The sequence below is a fragment of the Polyodon spathula genome, chromosome 6, assembly GCF_017654505.1.
Source record: "Polyodon spathula isolate WHYD16114869_AA chromosome 6, ASM1765450v1, whole genome shotgun sequence".
Classification (NCBI taxonomy): Eukaryota; Metazoa; Chordata; class Actinopteri; order Acipenseriformes; family Polyodontidae; genus Polyodon; species Polyodon spathula.
This window is the reverse complement of record NC_054539.1, coordinates 31,517,846-31,543,387: the sequence shown is the minus strand read 5'-3', so window position 1 is coordinate 31,543,387 and position 25,542 is coordinate 31,517,846. Positions and strand designations below refer to the sequence as shown.

The following is a 25,542-nucleotide window of genomic DNA, read 5'->3' as shown; positions in this document are numbered from 1 at the left end:
ACTAAATCCTTATCCCAACATGGAATAAGTTAAACCTCAAAGCTTTACAGTCCTAATGTTTATCCAGTAAGGTGTGACTACCGGACATTCCCAGCTAGGATTTAGGAAATGTGCTTTATCAATTGTGCCTGTTTGTCTCACAAATCGTCATCCAATCAGATTGCAGGATTTCAGGACCCTCTATGCAGGAAGTGTTGTATAGTCTTTCCCAGCCCTTTGTAAAGAAAAAAGGATGTCAGAAACAAATGTTTGTGTATATCAAGGGGAGCTGTGTTTTCACAATACTGAATGAATTTGAAAGTTGGAAACTGAACTACAGAGGTTTGTAGAATCAACCAGCAAGTTCACAAGTATATTTACTTAAATAATACTTAAAATACTCAACAAAAGTAAACCTCATGCATATAATTTTGTTTACTCAAGATTACCCTGATTACAAAATATTTATATGAAGCAGATCCCAACCATTTGTCAAAAATAGAAGAACGCTTTCTTTGGATGGCTAGAGTTAATGTGCATTAATACAAAATGTATAAATATATTTATTATCTCAAAGTTTTCTTGTCTAGCATGCCCATAGAAGGAAGGATTGTTCACTCTATCTGTAGCCATGAGGTTAAAGGTTGCCCTCAAAGTGAAGACCTGGATAACCACTGAGAAGTGCTTGGAACCCTTACAGCTGTCTGTGTGTTTTGTGTCTTGGTCTATAATCCTTAGTGAATCTCACAGAATACACAAAGCCCTGTTACGCAGTAGTAGGTCCATAATCCCGGGTAATTACAGACGTTAATTTCTTTAATATGTTACTCAGCAGAATCGGGGCGGGGGGCCTCAGGGGCTCTGACAGGCTCAGGCCACCTTTGTTTGTAGTGGTGTGTTGGGACCCCAAATGAGCTGATGAGAATGAACCCTTTCATGACCAAGCATTTCAGTGGGATGCTTCCCCAGGATCAGGCATTCTTTGTCTGTGCTTGACTGTGTTAGAATCCATTTTTTGCAGTAGCATCTTGGAAATTGTGTCCTTTTTTTCATAACAGTCTGGGGAACATAGCTTTTTTTCAACCCTTTTTTAATATATTTTTTTAATGTAAAGTATTTTGTATTATGTATCCTGCTTAGAGATGCATGCATAAAAACGTGTTATTCTATGACCAGTGGGACCTTACAATACTTTCTGAAAGTTGTGTTAAAAAATATTAATGTTTGGGCAAATTACAAGACACCTGAATGATTGCAATGACATAATAAACATTTATTCTGAGGTTCTTTATAAGCAATAATGTACATTATTCTAGATTATTTTCTCAAATAAATAATTAGAAATAAAATAGTTATTAATTCCATTATCATAATTATTCCATAACTATTTTTAGTACCGTGGACTTTGAACATCAATACTGTATCATAGCTTATATATAGTTCAATTGATGTTTAATATGTTGTAAAAACACACACACACACGCACATTATATATATATATATATATATATATATATATATATATATATATATATATATATATATATATATATATATATATATAGTGTGTGTGTGTGACTTTTTCCAACATTTATAAACATCAAGAAACAAGATACAAAAATGCATTATAGAATAAATGTTCTAATATAACTATCTCAAGTACATGGGATTTACAGCATTTTTCCATATCTTTTTTAGAAGTTTCTCTGAAGCTGGCTGTGAAGTATTCTTTCTCCGAGCTGCCAAAACATTCTCCGCCCTTTAGACACTACTGCCCCTCTCAGTAACCACACACACACATATACACACATACACACACACAGAAGTGAACATCTTTCCCTTTCCTATCCAATGATATGCGTTTCAAAGCTGTACTGCAAAGTACGGTGGCCCTGTAAACCACAAAAACGATCTGCGGTTTTTAACGTGTTTACGCATTCACGGTCCTAGAAGCCTTTCAGTATGATCGTGTTAACACGATCTCGGCCCTTAAAGGGTTAATAACGAAGTACCGTAATTAATAACATAACATGCACTGCATGTCGCCTGACTGATCAGTTTCATTTAACATCCCTTGTATAACACGCACCCCTTGGAAAATGCACTCATTGTAAAACATGATCCTCTGGTATGCTGAAAGCAGAGAGTTAAATAAAAAAAATAATACTGGTTCTGTCATACTTTAAACTGAGTTTGCATATACTGTTTTATCAATGCATCAATTAAGCATGAACTGTATACTTGTTATAAAGTCAGACAATCCCATCACAAAATCTTTGGTTTTCGTTATCTCAGTAATAAAAGGGCTGACTAACATTAGCTTTTGCAAGAAAAACAGGTTGATATTCATATAGTGTGCCTTTTTTTTATACACATGTAAATGGCACTCAGGAATATTATGCACCTCGTATATAACGTGCATCCTGTGTATCTGCAATGCTTCTAAAATTAGTGAAAGAGCAGTGTTTGCTCCAGGACTTACAGGGTCAATGTGTTCTTCAGTGAGGGGATCAATATGTTTCATTCATCATTTCTCAATTTTTGTTTGTTTTAAATATGCCAATAGAGTTTACTGACCTGTTTCTGAAGAACAAAAAAATAAAACCGTAAAGCTGTAGATACAACCAAGGTGTCTCTACCGTACTCACTACAGTCACTTTTGGAGAAAATATTGGGAAATGTGTCACAGTGATGCTGGTGTATCACTGAGTAAAGGATATTCATTGTACCAAATCACTTTAGAACAGGGTTTTTTCAATCATTTTAAGCTGCATTCCCCTTTCCAAAAATTGTAGGCCACTGGGTATCCCCATCTGAGAGTCACAGTAAAATGAAAACAGAAAAAAAAGGTCTGTACAATAACATTATACATCAATGTACAAGCCACGGAGTGTGTGATGGATACAATTATAAGAGTTACAGTATTATAACGGAAATATATTTACTATTATACTGACTAAAACGTACAGTACTGATGCAAATTGAAAAATCATAATAAAACGCTTACATAGCATCAGTGTGATGGATGTCCCTATTTGTTACCACACAAATCACTGATGATGGCAGGGAAGAGAGCTTCAGTCGCAAGAAATTTTTTGTGTTTTTAATCTGACGGTATTTCGTCTTGGTCGCCCTTTGCTAGTAACTAGTATTGAGCCAACAATCCATATTTTTTCTCTGGACTGAAAGCTAAAAACTCTTACTCTCACACCAGAGGTAACGGCTTGTAAAATTAGACCACATGGCAATACTTTGGTTTCTGATTGGCCATATATTCTGTATTTTGAAATGAACCAATATTACTTAAGTTACAATAAACTTTAATCGGGTCTTGAAAACAATAAATATTGATTTGCAGGCACAAACGGACACAGGAAATAAAATGGAGTTAAGACTTGGCTTTTAGTTTTTTAAAATATGTAATTATATTTATTTATTATCCAAAAGACAGATTGCAGAAACCGTCCAACTGTTTATATGATATTTAAACAGGGCTTATTTCAAACGTACCTATTTAATATGTAAATTAGCCATGTGTGCACTGAACGCTCTGTCACAGCACATCTGTCTGCTGTTAGCGTTTTAAACGTTGATTACAAGACAAAAGTTTGCAATAGACTGGCAAGTGGTACTAAATAAAATGCGTTGTCCGCTATTTCAGAATTTTTCCCAGTTTGCAAACCGCTGCATTAGAAGAAAACCACACTACCAGCAGATACAATGTAATAGTAGTAGTATTTAAATGTCATTGTCCTGACTGGTAAATTCTTACCTTCCAGTTGCCCCTTTATTTTGACAATTTCTGTATCATTTTTGTTCTTTCACATTTTTCATTCTTAGCCCCCCCCAACCACCCACAATTTTTTTTTTTTTTTTTTTTGCTTTATTTGTACAACACACGATGATGTTGTTGATGTGATAAACGCGTATATCTGCTTCAGGTACTGTATATTTAATTTTTGCAAGGTTAAACGATGATCCGTGTTACACAGACCACTAAAAATAAGATATCAAATATAGAATATGTACTTCGATGGTCTTGTGGATTTGCTATATTTTAACATATTTTAATACTGCACATAATGATAATAGTTTTGAAAATGCCACAACATAATAATGTCCTTTATTCCGATTCCGGTGGTGTTTTCTCAATGCAACATTAGTATAAGCATATATACAGTACTGTATAAAATCACATACACTGTATATGTTGATATATATTTTTTTATCATGCCATTATAGGCCTACTGGCAAAGAGACAGTTGGTGCTTAACACATACTGAATTATTGTGGCCCTGAATTTTTGAATTTTTTTCATAGAAAAGACACATTTCACATACTTTATAACATTACCGTAGCCTACTTTTTACATTTTTTTTAAATTAATGAAGTGTTTTTTGTTTCACAAATCTACAGCACTTTGTCTATAAACTGTACTTTAGTATGGAGAAGTACACATTTCTCCCATGCACTTGCCAGGTCACTCCATATCTCCAAACAGCAGACAGATATTTTGTCTAGCAAATAGATGCGTGCTGGTGTTATGTTGTGTCTGGTCTGGGAAGGGGGACACGGTTGCGTTAAGAGAAATTCAGCGGGACATTTTTTATTTCGGGGGCATTGGCGCAGTGGCGCAGCCTAGCGCGAACATTGAAGAGTGTGTGTAATATTACGATATACTGTAGTGTATATGAAGCTCAAAAAAATGTACTGTACTAAAGACAGTAAAATGACTCTGAATTGAAGCTTTATTTGGATCATAGATCAATACAAGAATAAACACTCACTGCTTCGGATAAACAAACAGAAAGACAATGGCAATCCCTTTTGTGGCATAAATATGATTCTTAGTAAGGTCAAACATGTATATTGTTCCAATAACAATTTGACCTGTGAGGTGGGTCATTGTTTTAAAAGTTACTGCAATCATGGTAAAATTGCATGATCATGTTGTAGTTTTCCATTGTATTTTGTGTTCTTTACCACAGTGGTATATTTTTGAATTTTGACATAGCAATGTTATTATAACAGGTAATTGCTGGCAGTACCTGTGTGCTACACCTCTGCAATTATTCCAACTTTATGTTGTGCTAGAGTAGAACCCTGTTGTTATAATGGCATCACAGTTGTATTAATGCTACCTATAAGGGAACAGCTTGATTTTAAAAAAATGATAAACTACAAAATGGCCTTTTATAAATCTCCAAAACTATAATTTCAATGCTTTGGCATCTATTGTCCCATTATTTTACTGTTGTCAAATATCCCCAATATGACCCCAGATTTTCCTGATCTCTCACCCTGCAGAAGGAAGATGGCACTGTAAACAGAGACTTCAAGAAGACCAGAAGCAGGGAGCAGGTGACTGAGGCCTTCCAAGACTTTGTCAAGGGAAACAAGAATATCCTGGTGAGTCTGAAATGTCTGTCTGTGATGCAGGGTGTTCTTGAGCAGCTGCCAAAAATTAAAGGGAGTTCCCAAGGACTTCACTCTATTAATAGAGAGAGATAATTTGAAATACCAGAGACCCGGAACCAGCCTCTGTAAGCTGGTGAAAACAGTACAGATAAGAAAACACACATGCACACACAGAGTTACACAGTCTTAGTTACACACATACACATATAGCACTTCTTTTCTTAGTAACCTGCGTACACCAGGAAGTTTGAACATGTGTATTGACCATTTCACTTGCATAATACAGAAAGGATATTAGGTCCATTCTTTAAACACACACCATTTAGAGAGCTGTTTACTTCAGTCTTTTCATTAAAGAAACGGGAGTTGACAAAGGCCTAGCGATACAGAAGGGCTATTCAGAGTTCTGCTGCCTGTTGACAGTTTATTTGACTTTTATTTAACTGGTTGTGATTCAGAAAGCCGTCTGTATTTATCTACTGTATGGCACACTTCTGTGATTCAGGTGTAAAGAATATTGATACGTTACGTTAGTCCTACAGCAGTGCTGGTAGTGAAAAATGATGTGTTTTATAGGATGCTTCTGAAAGTATACTATGTGAAAATAAATAGAGCAAACATAGAAAATAAACCTACCATTAATACACTCCCCAAGAGATACATTTACTTTTTTGAATAAACACTAGCTTGTTAAAGACTTTATTTATTTATTTATTTATTTATTTATTTAGGCAAGGCCTAATATATGTGTTTATGGTTTATTGTTTCGTGAACATGCAAGTCCCAGAGTAGCCAAAAAACCAACAGTGAGATTTGACTTAAAAGGTTGAAAGGGGGTAGTATACCCACATACTACTTGATGTGTACTGCCTCTCTTTTGGAGATTTAAAAAAAAAAAAAGTTAGCTCTGAAGACCAAACAGTAAAAGTGTTTGTTTATTGGATAGAGTACAAGCTTATTTTCTAAGTACACCCACCCCTCGTTATATCGCCCCTCGCTATACTGCGGATTCAGATATGTCATGGTCGTGGAGTTAGCTCCCCATTTTTACTGTCTAACTGTGCATGCCTTAGCTGCACTATACTTAAGCACTTAGAATTACTGTTTGTTTTATTTCGTACTGCACTCCACAAATAAAAATATACAAAACAATTTAAAACAAAGCATTACTATCATCCTGTTATTATCACATATAAACACACATTGCACAATAATACAAAGCAAATTGAATATCTACTTGCTGAAGCAGTTTTTATTTTAGCCAATGAAGTGTTCACGTGTAGCAGCAGTGCACTAGCAAAAGCCACAGGGCAGTGACGTCAAGTCCCTAGCAAACAAGCCTGTTGGGAGTGGATTCTTTCAATGCAGTGGGTTTGGGCATTTGAGAAAGGAGCGGAAGAATCATGAAATTAGGAAGCAGTTACCCCCTGTTATACGAATTAAAATGGTGTGCTGCTTTTTATACAAAAAACGAGAAAAAGCAGGTTGCATAGAGGATTTATACTGGACCCTGATGCACCTGATAAAATGATGGAGTGGTTGTACTGTATTTGTTATTAGCCTATTTGTTTTTCTATGGCTCTCTCGCTATATCACGGCCCTTCATATATAGCGGATTTATATTGATCTTCGACATCCACGATATATCGAGTGGGTGGTGTAATTTTCACACTGATTGATATAATGGGTGAATACATTTCACGCCTGTGTTTGTCAGTAGAAAGAGAATACAGCTCATGCTCTCTACTCTCTAGAATATACTACTCCTTTCAGAGAACCAGGTCCATGATCTGGATACACTACAGTGTTTATAAGAGAAATTCTTTCTCCTGGAGTGCGCTCCTAAGCTGAAGTTGAGAAATGTATTCTCCAGTTGATTTTTGGCCCATGGTATGTGAATTAAAAAGCAAGTATGTTCACATTTTCTTCGAATGTTTGCAATAAGGTTGCATAGTTATGGGTTTTGTTGGTCCAATATTGAGTTACCATATTGTTCTCTAGGGCCAACATTAGGAAAATAGATTACGTTTACAGTTTAAGATTGAAAAAGTGTAGTTAACCTATTTAATGACAGGCAAAATACAAAAAAAGCTGTTTCAGTAAGTCCACTGTTTTTGTCATTTCGAATCTTTACATAAAACAAACATTAAATGCTAAAGGTGAAAATTAAAATCTACAAATTGTTGTAAATTAATTACAAATACAAAACAGAACAAAATACCCCCTTGAGTCAATATTTGGTAGAGGCACCTTTGGCAGCAATTAGTCTATTTGGATAAGTCTCTACCAGCTTTGCACATCGACCCTGCAATTTTTGCCCATTCTTCTTTGCAAAATTGCTCAAGCTCCATGAAGTTGGATGGGGACCTTAAGTGAACAGCAATTTTCAACTCTTTCCACATATTCTCAATTGGATTGAGGTTCAGGCTTTGACTGGGCCACTCCAGGACATTGACCTTTTTGTTTTTAAGCCACTCCAGTGTGGCTTTGGCTATATGTTTGGGGTCATTGTCTCTATCTTCACGAGCTTTCCAAGTCCTGACGCAGAGAAGCATCCACCATGATGCAGCCACCACCATGCTTCACGGTAGGGATGGTGTTCTCAGGATGATGTGCGGTGTTAAGCTTGCGTCAAACATAGTGCTTAGCGTTGAGGCTACAAAGCTCTATTTTGGACTCATCGGACCATAGAATCTTCTTCCACTTGGTCTCAGAGTCATGCCTTCTGGCAAACTGTAGCCGAGGTTTGATTGATGAGTGAGTTTTTTTCCAACAATGGCTTTCTTTTTGCCACTCTCCCATAAAGGCCAGTTTTGTGAAGTACCCGGGCTGTTGTTGCCGTATGCACAGTGTCTCCCAGCTCAGCAGAGGAAGAATGTAACTCCTTTAGAGTTTCCATAGGCCTCTTGGTGGTCTCCCTGATTTGTTGTCTTCCGTTTAGCATTCAGCTGGGCAGTGCCTACAAAGGTACCACGAAATTTTCCTGTCAGGACAACTGAGGAAGTCAGCACCTCTTTTCACTTTTTTTTTTTTTTTTTTTTTTTTTTTTAAAGTAACAAAAACGCTTATTCAGTGCCAAACATTAACTACTTTAGATGTGCAATGACTGCAGTATAGGATACTGACCTTAAAGTTATGGTTTCAGTGTTGGGAGAGGATTATTCATTGTTTTATTAACAATAACATGATAACCAGTCAGAGTGCAGTGTCCTGACAGGAACATTGGGTGGTACCTTTGTAAGGACAGGGTCAGCTGACACCTTCCGAACCTTGCGTCATGCTTTCCAAGGTCTACTGCACTGCATTACTATTGCCTAACATGACAGAATCCCACCCAAATGGGCTGGGCTTGTGTATATTCCAAGCACTTGTAAACTTCAATCACCTCTGTCTGTCAAGTTATACTGTAACTCTCTTTCGATGCTACTTTTTTTCAAGTAAGCAGTGGTGACGTAGAATTTTTGATTTTTTTTTTTGACAGTATGCATTTTCTTAAAGGTGCAGGCCATTTTTCATTTATAATATAAAAGTACTTATGGGCCGTATTAAAGCAATCAGCAGGCCGTATGTTGTGCACCCCTGAGCTAAAAGTTGGGGTGGGGAGTTGACTCGTCAGAATCCGGTATGTTTAGCTGGAATACAAAAAAGGAAAAGTGATATGCTTCTTGTAAACACTGCAGGATGTTCTGATACAGTAGAACACAAATTAATTATTATACTTTATAGTACTACTCCACAAATAAAATTGCCCTGACCCTACAAACATCCATATGTTTAGGAGGCAATGTGGTCCAGTGGTTATAGTAAGGGCTTGTAAGCAGAAGGTTACCAGTTCAAGTCCTACCTCTTCCACTGACTGACTCACTGTGTGACCCAGAGCAAGTCACTTAACCTCCTTGTGCTCTATCCTGCGGATCAGATGTTAAATCAATGTCCTGTTGTAAGTGACTCTGCATGTAATGCACAGTTCACAGCCTACCTCAGTAAAGCACTTTGTGATGGTGGTCCACTATGAAAGGTGCTATATAAAGATATTATATTGTATAAAAACATTTAAAAGGATGTCAAAGAGTAAGTTACAATGCTTTTATATTGATAGAAAATGTAAACTGGCCAACATTAAGTGTAGAACCAAGTACTGCTAGTGTTATCATATATCCTGGAAGAAGTCTACAATAAGATTTAAGATTTATGAGTCACAGTATTTTTAAAAACTTTTTCCAGGCTGGTTATTTGAAACAACTAAAGGACCTAAGAGCAACCTTGGAGATTTCACCATTCTTTGAAACCCATGAGGTAAGTTTTTGTTTGTTTGTTTTTTTATTTTTTATTTTATTTTCAATAAACCTTTTCCCTTTGCATTTGAATGAGACCTTAGTGTATCTATCAAGCGAAAATATATTCTAATATACAGTATACAGTCCATAGAGTAATATCTGTGTGTGCATTGTGCTGGCTTTAAGTTAAACAGTGATGACTGCCTTTTATTTGACTGCCTTTATATATAGCACTTGCAATTGAATTGCCTGCATTCTGAGCTCCACAACCCCCCCCCCCTCCCCCCCAAAAAAAACCTCTTTCCAAAACTCAGCCAGGTATGTATTGACAACGGGGTACTGTAGTACTGTATAACAAAACTTTCATCAAAGCAGTATTTCTACAGTATTAAACACAGTGTTTTATGGCAAGAGTTTTTTTTAGGGATGTAAATTAAAAGGTTTTTGTGCTCAGATGTGCCATTGTTCACCTGTCCTTAAAGGATTAAGGGTGTAGTACCCAATGCAATTTAAAAGTAAAAACATTTCAAGATGGCTAATATACCTTATAAGGCCTTACTGAAAACATCAGCTCTGTGATTTTAACAGTACATTTGAGGGTCAATAATCGGATCTTTGATCAACCGTACTGGCTAATCAACAGAACGCACATGTAATCACGTGACAGTTATGTGTGGTGTATTACGAACACAGCTTCTGCTGCTAAAATAGCTACAAGATTTAGTTGCTAAAAAAGGACCAGCAGAGGCAAATGATACAGAATTATTCAGACCACCAAACCATAGATGGAGCATTGTGTGCTTTTAAATTGTTGCAGTTAAGTAAATTGATTTTTCTTCTATTTCGTCAGTAAGGGCTGGAGACTGAGCAACTACAACTTTTATTCATTTCAATTGCACGTTATTGCAATGCCTTAACAGCAAGTTCATTTGGATAATTGAATCTCTACTGTATAACAAGAAAGGCAATGTCCTTTTTTTTGTGTTTCTCTAATTTGCATCATTCATTAGACAGAGCTAGAAGATTTCAGTCATACTTTTTTACTCCCGAACTTGTGATTCGCTATTCACTTAAGAACTTGGTTATGTTCATCCACTCTTTGTTGTCTTAAATAAGGAACGTACAACTCAGTAAAAAATGTGCTAAACATCAACTACTATATTAAACATTTTTTATTCCATCTCATCTGCACATACAAATGGTAGGAATCAAACGGAACTCCTGTGATGTAGATACAGGAAGTAAGGAGCACACATGGTCAATACAGATACTGTACTTGCCTTCACACACACGTCTTAAGGATTTTTCTCCCAAAATAATTAATTCTGCATCAAAACACCCTCTGGAGTAGGATTAGTTAATTCGGGAGTTAAGGGAACAAGCCTAAAGGAGTTTTTTCTACCATGGTAGTGTAAAATCTTCCATAAGAAAATGTTAACAAACTAGACTGGTCCAGTTAACTATAAAATAAAGTACATAGAAATGTGGGATATGCCAACTGTTTTGTATAAAACAGATACAGAGAGGAATCATATTTTGGTGTAAAACTGAACATTGTAGGATACTGTGCCCTATTTATAAAGGTGTTTTAGTTAGAAGTTTGACAGTAAATTATTTAATTAAAAAAAAAAATGTTGTGAGGTTGGGTATATCACTATAACCCAGGTTACAGTTGATTAATTACCTGATTATTAGAAACAAACTTGGGTGTATTAAAGAAGTCAGTGTTCACATAATTAAGATACCCTGAAACCTCATGTTGAATTGTGTGTTAAAATTGTATTCGATGCAGAGTTTTAAACCTTGGATGGCACTATCTGATGTGAAACAGTATTACAAAAAAGAATGCAATACTACTTTTCATTACAAAGTGTCCTGATGTCATTCTTGTCTTAAGTAGAGAGTGAGGGGGGCAGTAACTACTGATCCTGAACACAATACACACTGTGAGGCAAGACATTTAAACACATTTTTAAATTACTGCAGAGTTGGTTATCTACATCTTGCTATTCACTCCAACAGTCTGGTTACTGGTCTACCATTCCAGCTGCTGCATGAAACTGATTATGAGCCTGATGTGATCATGACAGATCTCAGGCCCTGACGTCAATTAATACCATTCCTGCATGGAAAAGAACATTCTCACCACACCTAAAAGACAGAAACAAAGATGTTGCCATTCTTGTAGCTTGGCTTTGGTTCTTTCCAGATGATTTGTTTTACTGATTTCTATGCATGGAAAAAGGTTGTTAGTGTTTGGATAGCTGCTAATATACAAGTTCATACAATGTTTGTTTAATTGAGCCAGTTACATAATTTGCTGTTCCATTTAAAGAATGCCCACCCTGTGTAGTTTTACAAAATTTTCAACGGTTTGAAAAGGAGAGCCCACAACACAAGACAAGTCTCTCCTAATTGAACAGCAATTTGCAATTAAAATCCAATTTTCTACCTTTCCTTGAGTTCTTGTGTGTTCGATACCCACAACCACTCCAATCCCCACCCTTGGTCTAATTAATCCAAAGCAAAATGAAATTGTCAATTGTAAAATGGCCAGGAACAGCCCAGCAGGTTTAAGGCAAAGTTTAAATGTAACATGGAAAATAATTCAAAACAATTCTTGTTCACTCTATTTTGTGGGTTGCCCTGAATTAATGTATTATTGATGCTCGTTTCTGCCTTCGTCTAACAGAGTTCCCTTCTGCCACCAGAGTCAGGGGAGGTTTCTCTGTTTTGTTTCTACTTAAGAAGACAAGTTTTTTTTCCAATAAGTCCTTTTTGTACTATAAGCCTCTATTTCTATATTGTATGTTTGCCTTAACCTCACAAGATGTTACAAGATTACACACATATGTATCTATTGAAGTGTATCACTTGGTCAAGACATCAGGAATTACTTTTAGAAATTGTTAATTGAACACGTTGTCTAGCAGAATATTAAAGTCTTAATAGCACACAGTACACTACCTGTGTACTCATGCCAGAGCAAAACAAATGGAAAAAATTAAGGATTGTGAGGCCCACAAGGTAAGCACTGTACCACATATCTCTGAAGTAAAAACAGATTAGCACAAAATTCTCCCTCCTTTTATCTTTTATTTATTTATAGGATTTGTTCTCTTGTTATAATGGCCATAAAGATTCAAATGTATCCTTTTATACTTTAATTTGATTCCTAGATACCGCTAGAGCTGTTAGAAAGGGCAACATAGAACACACAAAATACTCCAAAAAGGAACTAACTGGATTTACAAAGCATGAAATGACCGATCATGGAGGCAGTTTTGCTGTTATTAACGTACTGTCATTTTGTGGCAGTGAGAAAACACTGAACTTAAAAGTTGCAGAGTGTAGTGTAATACTTGTGTTGGCCAGGGGGTGGGGGGCAGTATATTGAACAAAAAAGTTCCAGCCTCTGGCCACCATAAGAAATGAGGGAGCAGTAAAGCCAAATATGGGCATCCTCTTAACTCAATAAAAGCACCTGCCTAAATAAGCCAGTCAGTCTCTTTCGCAGGGTGAGCCTGGCCTGCAAACAATGGCTACCAAGCATCTGTTATTCTGCCTATAAGCACTAGATGTTTCTATGTTAGTGCACCAGTGGGCGCTAGGTTTTCTGTTTTGCTTTTGTTAAAAATGATCACAAGAGCTTCAATTTCATAGTTGTTTAGAGTGCTTCCTGACACATAGCCTGACCACTAGACCCGCACCTCCACACACATTAACAAGATATATTTTTCTGTTTTTGTTTTTGTTAACACTTAGTTCATACAGTGCCTATAGTAAGTATTCACCCCCCCTCCCCCCTTCGATGTTTTCACAGTTTGTTGTGTTACAACCTGAAATCTTGATGCATTTAAATGGGATTTTTTTTCCTTTTGATTTACACAACCTACTCAACACTTTCAATGTGTGAAAAAAATGGAGGAGGGTGTGTGTGTGAAAAAAATAAATCAATTCAAAATAAAAACATGAAAAGTCTTCATTAGATAAGTATTCACCCTCTCAGCTATGACACTCCTAAATAAGCTCAGGTACACCCAGTTGCCTTCAGAATTCACACAATAAGTTAAATGGAGTCCATCTGTGTGCAATAAAAGTGGTTCACATGATTTCAGATTAAATACACCTGTCTCTGTAAGGTCCCACAGCTGGGTAGTGCATTCAAAGCAGATATACTACCATGAAGACCAAGGAGCTTTCAAAACAACTGGATAAAATTGTGGAAAGACACAGATCAGGGGAGAGGTATAAAAAGATTTAAAAGGCATTGAATGTCAAGTCGATCATTAAGAAATGTAAGGTACACGGCACCACCCAAAAATCTGGTTAGAGCAGGCCGTCCTCCCAAACTGAGCAGCTGGGTAAGAAGGGTATTGGTCAGAGAAGCCACTGCCCATGTGTCAACAATAGCTGAGGTACTCCACAAATCTGACCTGTATGGAAGAGTGGCAAGAAGGAAGCCATTTCCGAAAAAAAAAAAAAAAAAAAAAAACTATGTAAAATCCCACTTGGAATTTGCAAAAAGGCATGTGGGAGACTCTGAAAAGATGTGGTAAAAGATTCTGTGGTCTGATGAAACACAAATTGATCTATTTTCCTAAATGCAAAGCGTTATGTTTGGTGCAAACCCAACACAACACATCACCCAGGTCACACCATCCCCACTGTGAAGCATGGTGGTGGCAGCATCATGCTATGGGGATGCTTTTCATCAGCAAGGACTGGGAAGCTTGTCAAGGTAGAGGGCAAAATGGATGGACCTAAATGCAGGCAACTCCTTGAGGAAAACCTGCTTCAGTCTGCAAAAGACCTAAGACTGGGATGGAGATTCACCTTTCAACAGGACAATGACCCCAAGCACAGCCAAAGCGACACTGGAGTGGCTTAAAAAAAGAAAGTGAATGTCCTAGAGTGGCCCAGTCAAAGCCCAGACTTGAATCTAATTGAGAATCTGTGGCAAGACTTGAATATTGCTGTCCACCACCGATCCCCATCCAACTTGACAGAGCTTGAACAATTTTGCTAAGAATGGCCAAATATTGCACGATTCAGATGTGCAAACCTGGTAGAGACTTACCCCAAAAGACTCACAGCTGTAATTGCTGCCATAGGTGGTTCTACCAAGTATTGACTCGGGGGTGAATACTAATCTAACAAAGACATTTATTTCAGTTTTTGTATTTTTCATTAACTGTTGTTTCACAATAAAAACGCTTGCCTCTTCAAAGTGTAGGTTTTGTAAATCAAAGGAAAAAAAAAAAAACCCTAAATGCATCAAGATTTCAGTAACACAGAAAACTGTGGAAAAGTCCAGGGAGGGGCGGGGGGTGAATACTTACTATAGGCACTGTATATAAACCTATTTTGTCAAGTAAGAATAAGGTCAGGTAGTATATAATGATGTGTCTAATTTGAATTTACATTTTATATTGTCCTGACATTTATTTAGTCTTATCCATATCAAAAAAGTATAAAGAATACTATGAGTATTATAAGTTATAGTCTTTTGCCTTAACCCAAAAGCTGGCGTGGTGTTGACAGTTGACACCCCTGCAATGCTGTACTTCTGCAAAATGAAAACAATGAGGATTTGCCATGGTCTAATTGTTTCACAAGCTCAATAAATGTTATTTTGTGTTTTATGACAGGTAATAGGCAGCTCTGTGCTCTTTGTCCATGATAAACGAGAGCAAGCCAAAGTGTGGATGATTGACTTTGGCAAAACCACTCCACTGCCAGACGGGCAAGTCTTGAGCCACCGAGTGACCTGGGAGGAGGGCAACAGGGAAGACGGCTACCTCTGGGGGCTTGATAACCTCATAGACATTATCACAGAAATGGCGGAGAGGGACTCGCTTTAATACAAGTAAATTTGTATGAAAAACTAAAACACCCTTGGAACCCGCACTACAGGACCCTCTTTGTTTCCAAAAAAGCTACTGTCCCTCCAAAGAAAGAGCTGTGTAGATGTTGTACATATTAGATATTGTAAAGATGATGTGTCAATTTGTAGATTGTTGCAGCCTTATCTTAAGTGTGCAGTTGCAGAGAAAAACTCAAATGCATTTGTTATGGGACATAAACCCACCCATTCATCCCTGTGTATGTAAACTCCATTACAATGGACACCCACCTATATAACAAAATAACCATGTACCCTTTCTGTTATAAATAACAGACACAAAAACTCTTATACAGTATATCACCTTTTTATTTGAAATGCTGCAACTTCCATCAGCAATTTCTGTATTCATGAAATCATATTCAGTTTCACCTTTCCCTTTTAAATTAGAGAAATGAGGTCTTCCTGGACAACATGTTGGTTAATAATTATTGGCCACCATTTATGTTACAAGATTTTGTACCATTTAGGTCCAAACATACTTACTGCTGTTTTATGTTTCACTTTTGCAAACAACTGAGTTTAACTTAAATGTAATTGAGTTACATAATATTTTTGCAACAGATGTAAGCTTGGTTTTACCTTTCTGAAAACTACAAATGTAACCAATATACAAATTTCCATTTCAATAATACAGAATTAATACAGTCTGAATTTGACTATCGCTTCCTAAAATCCTGCTGTTTCCCATGTACAGCCGAAGACTGTATGATATAGCTAATAGTAAACATTGGAAAAATCTGACTAAAAGTATGAATTCAGAAAAGAACAGAAAACTAAATTGCATCTTCAAAGCTATGTTTAAATGCAACTATAAGACTTGTATTTGTCTCTCAAAGATATGTGTAGAATTTAGTACACTTGCGTGAAACTAAAGCTAATAGAGAAACATTTAGTGTGATTGTTTGCAGTGTATCCAGACTTGTCATGTACTGTACTACTGATTCACGGGGTGTTTGTTGAGACTGTAAGGATAGAATAAAGGAAGCAGAAACAAGCTGGTTAGTGGGACAAGAGGATAGAAGGCGAGCTGATTGCCCAGACTTAAAGGCAGGTTTGGAGGGGTTCGGACTTGAAGTTAGGATAGGAAGAGATCCCCGACCGCAGGACCGGGCTTGGTCGAAGGCTGAAGCCTGGAGAATCTGAAAACACATAAAAGGGCCCTGTTTCGTCAGAGGTGCCTCTCGGGGTGAAGGAAAGTCTGATGAATCAGGACTTGAAAGGAAAGATAGAAATGGGTTCACTGACTGATCTGGTGCTGCCCTCGGACAAGGTGAGGTACAGGCCTCCAAATCTAGGGCAGAGAGGCATCCTGCAGGGAACCTGCAACAAAGAGAGATGGATTAGTTTGGGACTCGGCACTGAGAGCGTAAAGCAGGCCACGTCCTGAGGGAAATAGAACAGAGCCTCGGGTGACGAGGAAAATTATCGCATGAGCTATGACGGGATAGTGTGACCGGGGGTCCCGTCTGACTCACAGCAGTGGGAACCCCCTAGAGCGAGGACGAGGTCACTGAAGCAGACCTGAGGTTGGGGAAGTGAGACTCACTTGTCCCCCATAGGAGACCGATGCAAAGGCATGTAGAGGAAGGAGGAGGAGGAGGAGGACAAAGCGAAAACACTAGATAGGGGAAGTGCTTAAGATTTTGCTTTAAATAGAGAGTTAATAATGATAGACATTAATTAAGCAGCCCCAACGCCCGCCCCCTGAATCTCACTCAAATGCTAGCATCAATGTTCTAATAAAAACAAAGCCATGGATGTAATTGTTTTCTGGTTTGTGTACCATAATTCCAACTGTTTTCCATTCAAGTTCTGTGAAGAAGCACACATAAATGTGTCCATAGCAAAATATTTTACCCTTGCATAGAAAGGCTTGTTTGTGTTTGTCTTCTGTGTCTACTTTGCTGTTAAATTTCTCTTTATTATAGTCTATTAATATTCATAAACCATACCAACATGTTTTCTATGAGTACAGCCAATTGGTGCTTTATGAATACCATATATAGTGACAAGTTATTGCACCATTGGATTCAAGGTAGCTTTGATGCTGCTTTACTGCTCTCTGCTGGAGGTTAGTAGTAATAGTGCACAGGAATCACAAGTGCATGTACAGTGTATGGTTACGGACTCCAATCCCTTCTGGCATTTTGAGCTAAATCTAATCTCTGTTTTACTGTCGGGAAATTTTGGCCCAGTTAAAGAGCTGCATGCGGCCTATTCTGTGTACAGATTAATCAGCATTGCATATTGTAATAAAGTAGACGACCTGTTTAAAATTGGAAAAGTATGAATCCATGTTATGTTAGGTTTAGAAATGTGTGAGTTTGGTATGTAGGTTTGTGCAGAAAAAAAAATGAAATAAACACATAATATTGTGTTAAATACATTCCTATTTAATTTGTGTTTTATCTTTTGTGTTTTTCTAGCAAATATTTATGTTTTTGCTATGAAATTGTTTTACTATTGGTGGTAACAGTGTACCAGAGCATGAAGTTGTCCATACACCCAGCAGTAGTACATTTTAATTTTCTTTCTTTTTAGGGCTTTGTCACTGATAAATACCAATACAGGCTGTATGCAAACTACAGCCTGTTTAAATTGCCCCGAAATAATTCTCAAGAAAATATTCTCCATTTCCTACCCTATTCCCTAAAATCTGTTCTCAGTTGGTCCAATCTTGGTAAATATATTATTTTTAATTGATTTGATAATTAAGGCTGAAAGGTCTCTATGAACCCTGATCTTTGATACTCACAGACTACACGTTTTAGCTGCACATGTGCCGAAATGGAACTTCTTGCTCAAATTGCATTGTAAGTGTGGAAAATGTTTTTAGTGAGATGATGATTTTTTATTTTTTTTAAATATAACCATATTTATTGTGTTATTCTCACGAGAACACTAAATGTAGAATGTTGTTGTTTTTTTTTTTTAAGATTTCTCATCTATACAATGCTATACATTTTGTTGCATATCTGTATATTTTAGGGTTTATTGTAACTGTGTTTTTCCTTTTATACTGTATATGCTTTGTATGGAGAATCTAGCATCAGTTGTGTTTTGTACAAATCATTGGGTTTTTAAAAACGTCCACACTTGGTTTTGGGTTATTGTCTGAGAAATCTATCGGTTGACTATTTGATACCAGCAAATGCTGTTTATATACTTAACAGGACTTGTTAAATTTCCTTCTAATAGCAGATCAAAAATACAAAATAACACATTGACATCATGATGTTTTACTTAACCTTGAAAGGAGAATATTGTATAGGCTTTAAATCAGGTTGAAAGAAACAAATCCAAAGATAACCAAAACTGAGTCTTGGTCTTGCCTTATTGAGCTTGAGCTATATATTGTTTTAGTTTTGTTTGTTGAGAAGGATAGTTACAGATGAAATGTAAAGTTTACTGGAATATCACCACTGTGCCTGAATTATCTACAAACAAATAAAGACATAATAATAACAAATAAAAGTATACTGTTTCCTAATTTTCTTCTGTGTTCAGTATAATTCTAACATGCCCTTAGTGTATAGATAGATAGATACTGGTATACTCCTATTATTTAAATATTACAATACTGTATTACACAGTTACATCAGTTTATGATACTACTACTTCACTTCAAAAGAGATTTCCAAACATCGATAAACATTATAAACCAGATTTACTGCATTGTTACTTTTTAACAATAAACTGACAAGATGTATCCGATAGCAGCAAGTAAAACCCGATGGGACTAAACACAAAGCATTTACAACCAGAAAAGAAAACAAAACATCAGTGTTAAACAGATTTTAATAAATAATGTAGGATGTTGTCTTATCTTTGTTTTTCGACTTATAAAAAAAATGGTGCATGTAAGTGCTTTGTGATTATAGTGGTTAAAAAATCAGTATGTCCAGAATTTAAGTAAAAAAGCTAACAAACAATCCAAGAACAAAGATATCTGCAACAGCTGATACTGTAGCTAATATGTGATAAGAAGTTTTATTTTAAAGCCCTGATTCTTTTAAAAGGTGGGTTTTACATCTGTGCATCTGTCAGACATACAGAAAATGTTTTTAAATATCTGCCATAAAATTGTTAATAGGGTGCAGGAGTCTGTGGGATGCCAACAGCCCTGCACATGGGGGTTGAAATTTGAATATTTAAAAGATTTGGCAGGGATACAGTTAAAAGCCCATCCCTACAAAAACATGTATAAATATGACCATTACCAAATTGATTAACTGATTGTCAGTTTGTTCACCCATGATACAAGGAGCTGAAAGCTAGTTCATTTTTTCCACTGGTCGGAGTTCATTTTGAGAAAAGAATGACAGCAGCAATGTGCGCTGTCTGTCCTACCAATGTGATAGTGACATTTGGGTGTGTTGTTTCATTGATTGTGATAGTGACGTTTGGGTGTGTTATTTCATTGATTGTGATAGTGACGTTTGATAGTGACGTTTGGGTGTGTTGTTTCATTGATTGTGATAGTGGTGTTTGGGTGTGTTTCATTGATTGATAGTGATGTTTGATAATGATGCTTGGATGTGTTGATTCATTGATTATAATAGTGACGTTTGGGTGTGTTGTTTCATTGATTCTGATAGTGACGCTTGATAGTGATGTTTGGGTGTGTTGTTTCATTGACTGTGATAGTGACATTTGCTAGTGATGTTTGGGTGCATTGTTTCATTGATTGTGATAGTGGTGTTTGATAGTGACGTTTAGGTGTGTTTCATTTTTTTTGATAATGACGTTTGATAGTAATGCTTGGGTGTGTTGTTTCATTGAGTGATAGTGATGTTTGGGTGTGTTGTTTCATTGATTGTGATAGTGATGGTGATAGTGATGCTTAGGTGTGTTGTTTCATTGATTGTGATAGTGACATTTGAATCTAAATTAGATTTGACTCTTGGATGTCATACCTACCGCGTGATTGTGGCCATGGCTGCAAAATTGCCATATCCAGTTATTTTAGGTTGAGACTGGCTGCATTTTGAAACAATGATTAATAAAATGGTAAAGCCAGTTTCCGGTAAGACCATGGGAGCAGCGGGAGAAACTATTGGGAAAATCTTCCTGCTGGACGTTGATTTGTTCCATTCCCGATTTTGCTAAAAAAAAAAAAAAAAGAGCAAAGGGTTGAAAAATGGGAAGGAATGTCAATAAGACAAGGCTGGAGTTTGTTGAGGAAAACTTCAGACTGAAGCTACTGTAGCTTTGCTCGATATCCCGAAATTGTGGGACCAAGATGTGGACCTAGCGTTGGAACAAAAAAACGATCCTTCGCTGGCACACATCTGGGGGCAGGTTTGGTCTGTCAAGGGGAAGGACATAGAGGATAATCGGCCACTCACATATCCTCACCACATTGTTGTCAGGCATTTGCTGTATAGGGTATCTCAAGCCACGAGCACAAGCCAGATTGTAACACAATTACTAGTTCCTCAGTCTTTTCGATGTGAGATCATACGGTTGGCTCATGATGTCCCATGTTCAGGCCATTTAGGTAGCGATAACACTCGGGAACGAATATTGGCTTGGTTTTATTTGATGGGAGTTTTTAGTGAGGTGACGAGATCTGTGGCGGAGTGTCCGGAATACCAGCAAATAGCACTGGAATGGGTTCGCCCGGCCCCACTGGTCCTACTGCCCCTGACCTCAGTTCCCATTGAGCGCATTGCTATGGACATAGTGGATCCATTGAAACAGTCTGACTCTGGTTATATGCACATTTTGGTAGTGGTGGACTACGTGACTAGCTATCCAGAGGCAGTACCATTGAGATCCACTAGTGCTGCAGCAATTGCTCGAGAGTTAGTACAGATTATAGCGAGAGTAGGGATTCCAAAAGAAATTCTCACTGATCATGGAACTAACTTCATGTCACAGTGTTTGAAAGAATTGTACAAATTGTTGCAAATTAAGTCCATTCGAACCTGTTTATCACCCGCAGATGGACAGTTTGGTGGAATGTTTTAATCAGACTTTAAAACAGATGCTGAAGTGGTTTGTCAACCAAGAGCACAAACATTGGGCTAAACTCCTCCCCTACCTGATGTATGCTATGAGAGAGGTGCCTCAGAGCTTGACCGGGTTCTCTCCCTTTGTGCTGCTGTATGGGAGGCAACCAAGAGGTATCCTTAATCTTGTGAAAGAAGGGTGGGAGGACCAAACAAAAACTTCCAAAAACATAGTCAAGTATGTAATCATGTTAAGAGACAGCCTAGCATTGGTTGGTCATTTGGCGCAAGAAAATCTAAAACTAGGTGTGAGAAATATAGTGAGTTCTGGTAATAAATCTCCCTCCTGACCTGTGAGGGCACTAAAGAACGGGAGGAGAAGTATCTGACAGTTCGTTTCTGGGACCGGGAAGTTGGTCAGCCTGGAAAGAAGCGAGACTCTGTTGTAAGACTGTATTGACCTGAAAGGTAAACGAGGGGCAGCTGCAAGTAATAAACCGTTTATCTAGATGTCATGCAGGAGTACATATAGGGGCCAGAGTAACGCTGATCTTGTCCTTCGTTTGGGTTAAACAGTGGGAGAGAGAAGGACAGAGAGGAGCTCTCAGAGTTTAAAAACCTATTTACATGTTGTGTATTATTTCTGTCTGTCAGTAATTGTCTGTTCTTTGTCACCAATAGACAGTTAACGCACACCTCCAGAGCTGTCGCAAGGAAAGCACTGTCTGGTGCACCACTGCACTGAGCACCTGCTTGTTTGCATTCACCCAGGACTGGTGACTGTGCCATTGTTTTTGTTGAGGACTGTGCCTTGTTTTCATCATCCCCGTGCTTTACACATTGTTGTGTATTGCCGGGGATTTATTATTTGACGGTCACCAGACCTGGAAAAAGAACAATAAAACACGTATTCACCGAATCACAGTTGTCTGCTTTTCACTCCTGCACTGCATCACCGCTACACATGTTCCCCTTACCAGCCACTTTGCCACTAGGTCAGCATCGCCAGGCAGCAGTACAACAAACAAGCACAAATTTGGACTTTTCGGCCAGGTGATAAAGTACTGTTGCTGCTTCCTTCATCAGAATATAAGTTGTATGTGAAGTGACAGGGGCAATATGAGGTGATATAGGGAATTGATAATATGAATTATGAAAACAGACAACCTGATTGCTGAAATAAGACCGAAATTTATCACATTAAGTTGCTAAATGCCTGGAGTGAAAGGGAAGCCCTATTTATAGCTGGTGACAGTTTAGAAGAGGATTTTGGTCCCACTGTCAATCCACTGGCTACAACTAACATTCTGATGGGGGAACAGTTACTTCTGGATCAGAAACATGAGCTCCACCAGTTGGTGGAACGGTTTAGTGATGTTTTTTCTGACTTGCCCGGCAGAATTAATGTTATTTCTCATGCTATTATTAATCTGCCAGGTGTCAGGGTTCGGGAAAGACCATACCGGATCCCGGAGAGTCGCAGGGGTCCCGTTCGGTGGAGTATATGCTCGGGCTTGGAGTCATTGAGCCTTCCCAGTGAGAGTGGTGCAGTCCTATTGTGATTGTAGGAAAGAAGGACGGCTCTACTCGGTTCTGTGTGGATTTCCGAAAAGTTAATGCTATCTCCAAGTTCGATGGATATCCAATGCCCCGGATGGATGAGCTCTTCAACCGACTGGGTAAGCCGCGGTTAATCTTGACTTTGGATCTGACGAAAGGATACTGGCAGATTCCACTCACTCAGAGCTCGAGAGAGAAAACTGCTTTCTCTACCCCAGATGGCTTGTTCCTTTTCCAGACCATGCCCTTCGGGTTGCATGGAGCTCCCACCACCTTTCAGAGACTGATGGATCAGGTCTTAGCTCTCCATAATCAGTATGCAGCCGCGTACATTGTAATGTGGTGATTTTTAGCTCCACCTGGAAGGAGCATATTATTAGGCTCTCAGGTATCCTACAGTCTATAAGAAAGGTGGGGCTAACAGCCAAGGTGGGCAAGTGTGCATTTGTCAAACAGGAGACCCAATATCTTGGCTACATTATGGGTAATGGGTAAAGCCGATCGCCTCTAAAGACCAGGCGCTGGTGGAGACGGCGATCTGAGAACCAAGTCACAGATGAGATCACTGTTGGGGTTAACCAACTGTTATCGCTGTTTTATCCCTGAGTATGCCACTATAGTCAACCCACTGGTCGATCCCGAAAGGCTTCTTCAAAATTAGTTAAATGGACAGGGCTATGTCAGAAAGCATTTGATATGATTAAGAAACGACTCTGTCAAGCTCCAGCTCTAATTTCACCAGATTTCAGCAAAGAGTTCATCCTTGGTCTGGGGGTGGTCCTGTCCCAACAAGTGAGTAGAACACCCTATCATTTATTTGAGAAAAAAAATGCAAAAAAATGGCTCCTATGTAAAGTAACTACTCCGTCATTGAGAAGGAGTGTTTAGCTATCAAATGAGCTATTCACGCTCTTCGCTATTACTTGTTTGGGTGTTCTTTCTCTGTCACTGATCATGCTCCTTTAAGGTGGTTACACATGATGAAGGACAATAATGTCAGGATAATTCGGTGTTATCTGGTGCTGCAACCCATCCACTATACTATGAAGCATTGTGCGGGTAAGGAGCATCAAAATGCAGATTTTTTTTCTAGGGAGGGGGGCCCATTGGGTAATGTAGAGTTGGCCGAGTGTTCCTTTGGCATAAATCTGAGGGGTGACATATGTGAGAAAGAGAGAAACGATCAATGTTGTAAATCTCCCTTCCGATCACAAAGGGCGTTGTGTAAAGATGGTGGTATGCTGCCTCCTAGATGGACCGCCTTGATGGTAGGTGGAAACCGGAAGGTGACCAAATTAGAGGAAGCACGTAGTTGCACATACCCGGAACGACTCCATTGCGATCAGCTGCAGGACAGCCCTCTATTTGTGAAACCATGGCGACGAATGATTGCAGGGAGGAGGTCATGGGTACAAAGGGGAAGCAGCTACATCAGTACACCACTTTGCGTTGAACAAACATAATCTGACAGTCGGAGCCTGTAGTTTGTTGTTTTTCTGTTACATGTGTATTTGTGTTGCAGAGGAGAATTGAGGGCCCTGGAGCTGACTCTACCAAGCCAGCAGTCACCCCAGAGCACTTCACTGCACAAACACCACTGTCCCCAGAACGGAGCACGCACTATTTCATGCACGGAGGACGCGGGACCGAGCAAGTCCATCAGACTATTGTTTTTATAATTATTATTTTTGGGTCTGTAAGCCCGCCATATACCCCTCAATACCATTGCTGGTAAAGGGGCAGATTATTTCAGTTATTATTATTAAAATACACAGACTGTTTTTGGGAGAAATACTGCGTGGACATTACTTTTATTTACTGCGCCACTTACACCTGACGACATCAGTTCAGGTGCAAATTATTTGTTTGAAAGGTCACAAAATTAGTGAAGTGGTTTCAGCCTGTGTGTACTCAAAGTGGTTTAAGTTGTAGATAGTTTCCCTCAAGTATATAAAGACTTTCAAGCTGATCTAATAAAGCAACCATGAAGACCAAGGAGCTTTCGAAACAAGTCAGGGAAAAAGTGGTAGAGATGCACAGAGCAAAGCTACAAGAACATTTCAAAGGTGCTGATTATCGCTCTCAGCACAGTGAAGCCCATCACTAAGAAGTGGAAGATGCATCATACCACCCAGACACTACCCAGATCAGGTAACCCTCCCATACTGAGCAGCCGGGCAAGTAAGAAACTGGTTTGGGATGTCACTCTGAAGCCAACAATGACCTTGAGAGATAGAAATAGGACAATATTTGCATGCACTTTTGATCTCAATGCACTATTACTGTTTTCTAGCATTTCAAAGCATTCAAATAACTGTATAGACTGGCTGGTAGGGAGCATGCAACAGGGCCTGCAACTCTACCTCTTTTCAAGGTAGTGTTTACGAGTTTGCTGTGCTGCGATTTAGCCTCTCCCTAGCTCCTTGTATGTTCTCAAAGTGCCTGG

General features: G+C 38.3%; 1 protein-coding gene across 2 annotated transcripts in view; it reads left to right on the top strand.

Annotated features, from left to right (window-relative positions):
- Positions 1 to 19,031, top strand: part of itpkb (inositol-trisphosphate 3-kinase B) — a 113,341-nt gene extending 94,310 nt beyond the window's left edge. Inside the window, exons 6-8 of one of the 2 annotated variants that reach the window (XM_041252740.1) lie at positions 5,287 to 5,388; positions 9,622 to 9,693; positions 15,326 to 19,031. In XM_041252740.1, the coding sequence (XP_041108674.1) occupies positions 5,287 to 5,388; positions 9,622 to 9,693; positions 15,326 to 15,538 (387 nt within the window). In that variant the 3' untranslated portion in view covers positions 15,539 to 19,031. The remainder of the gene's footprint in view (positions 1 to 5,286; positions 5,389 to 9,621; positions 9,694 to 15,325) is intronic. The other variant, XM_041252742.1, reaches the window with a different exon arrangement.
- Positions 19,032 to 25,542: the final 6,511 nt, after the last annotated feature.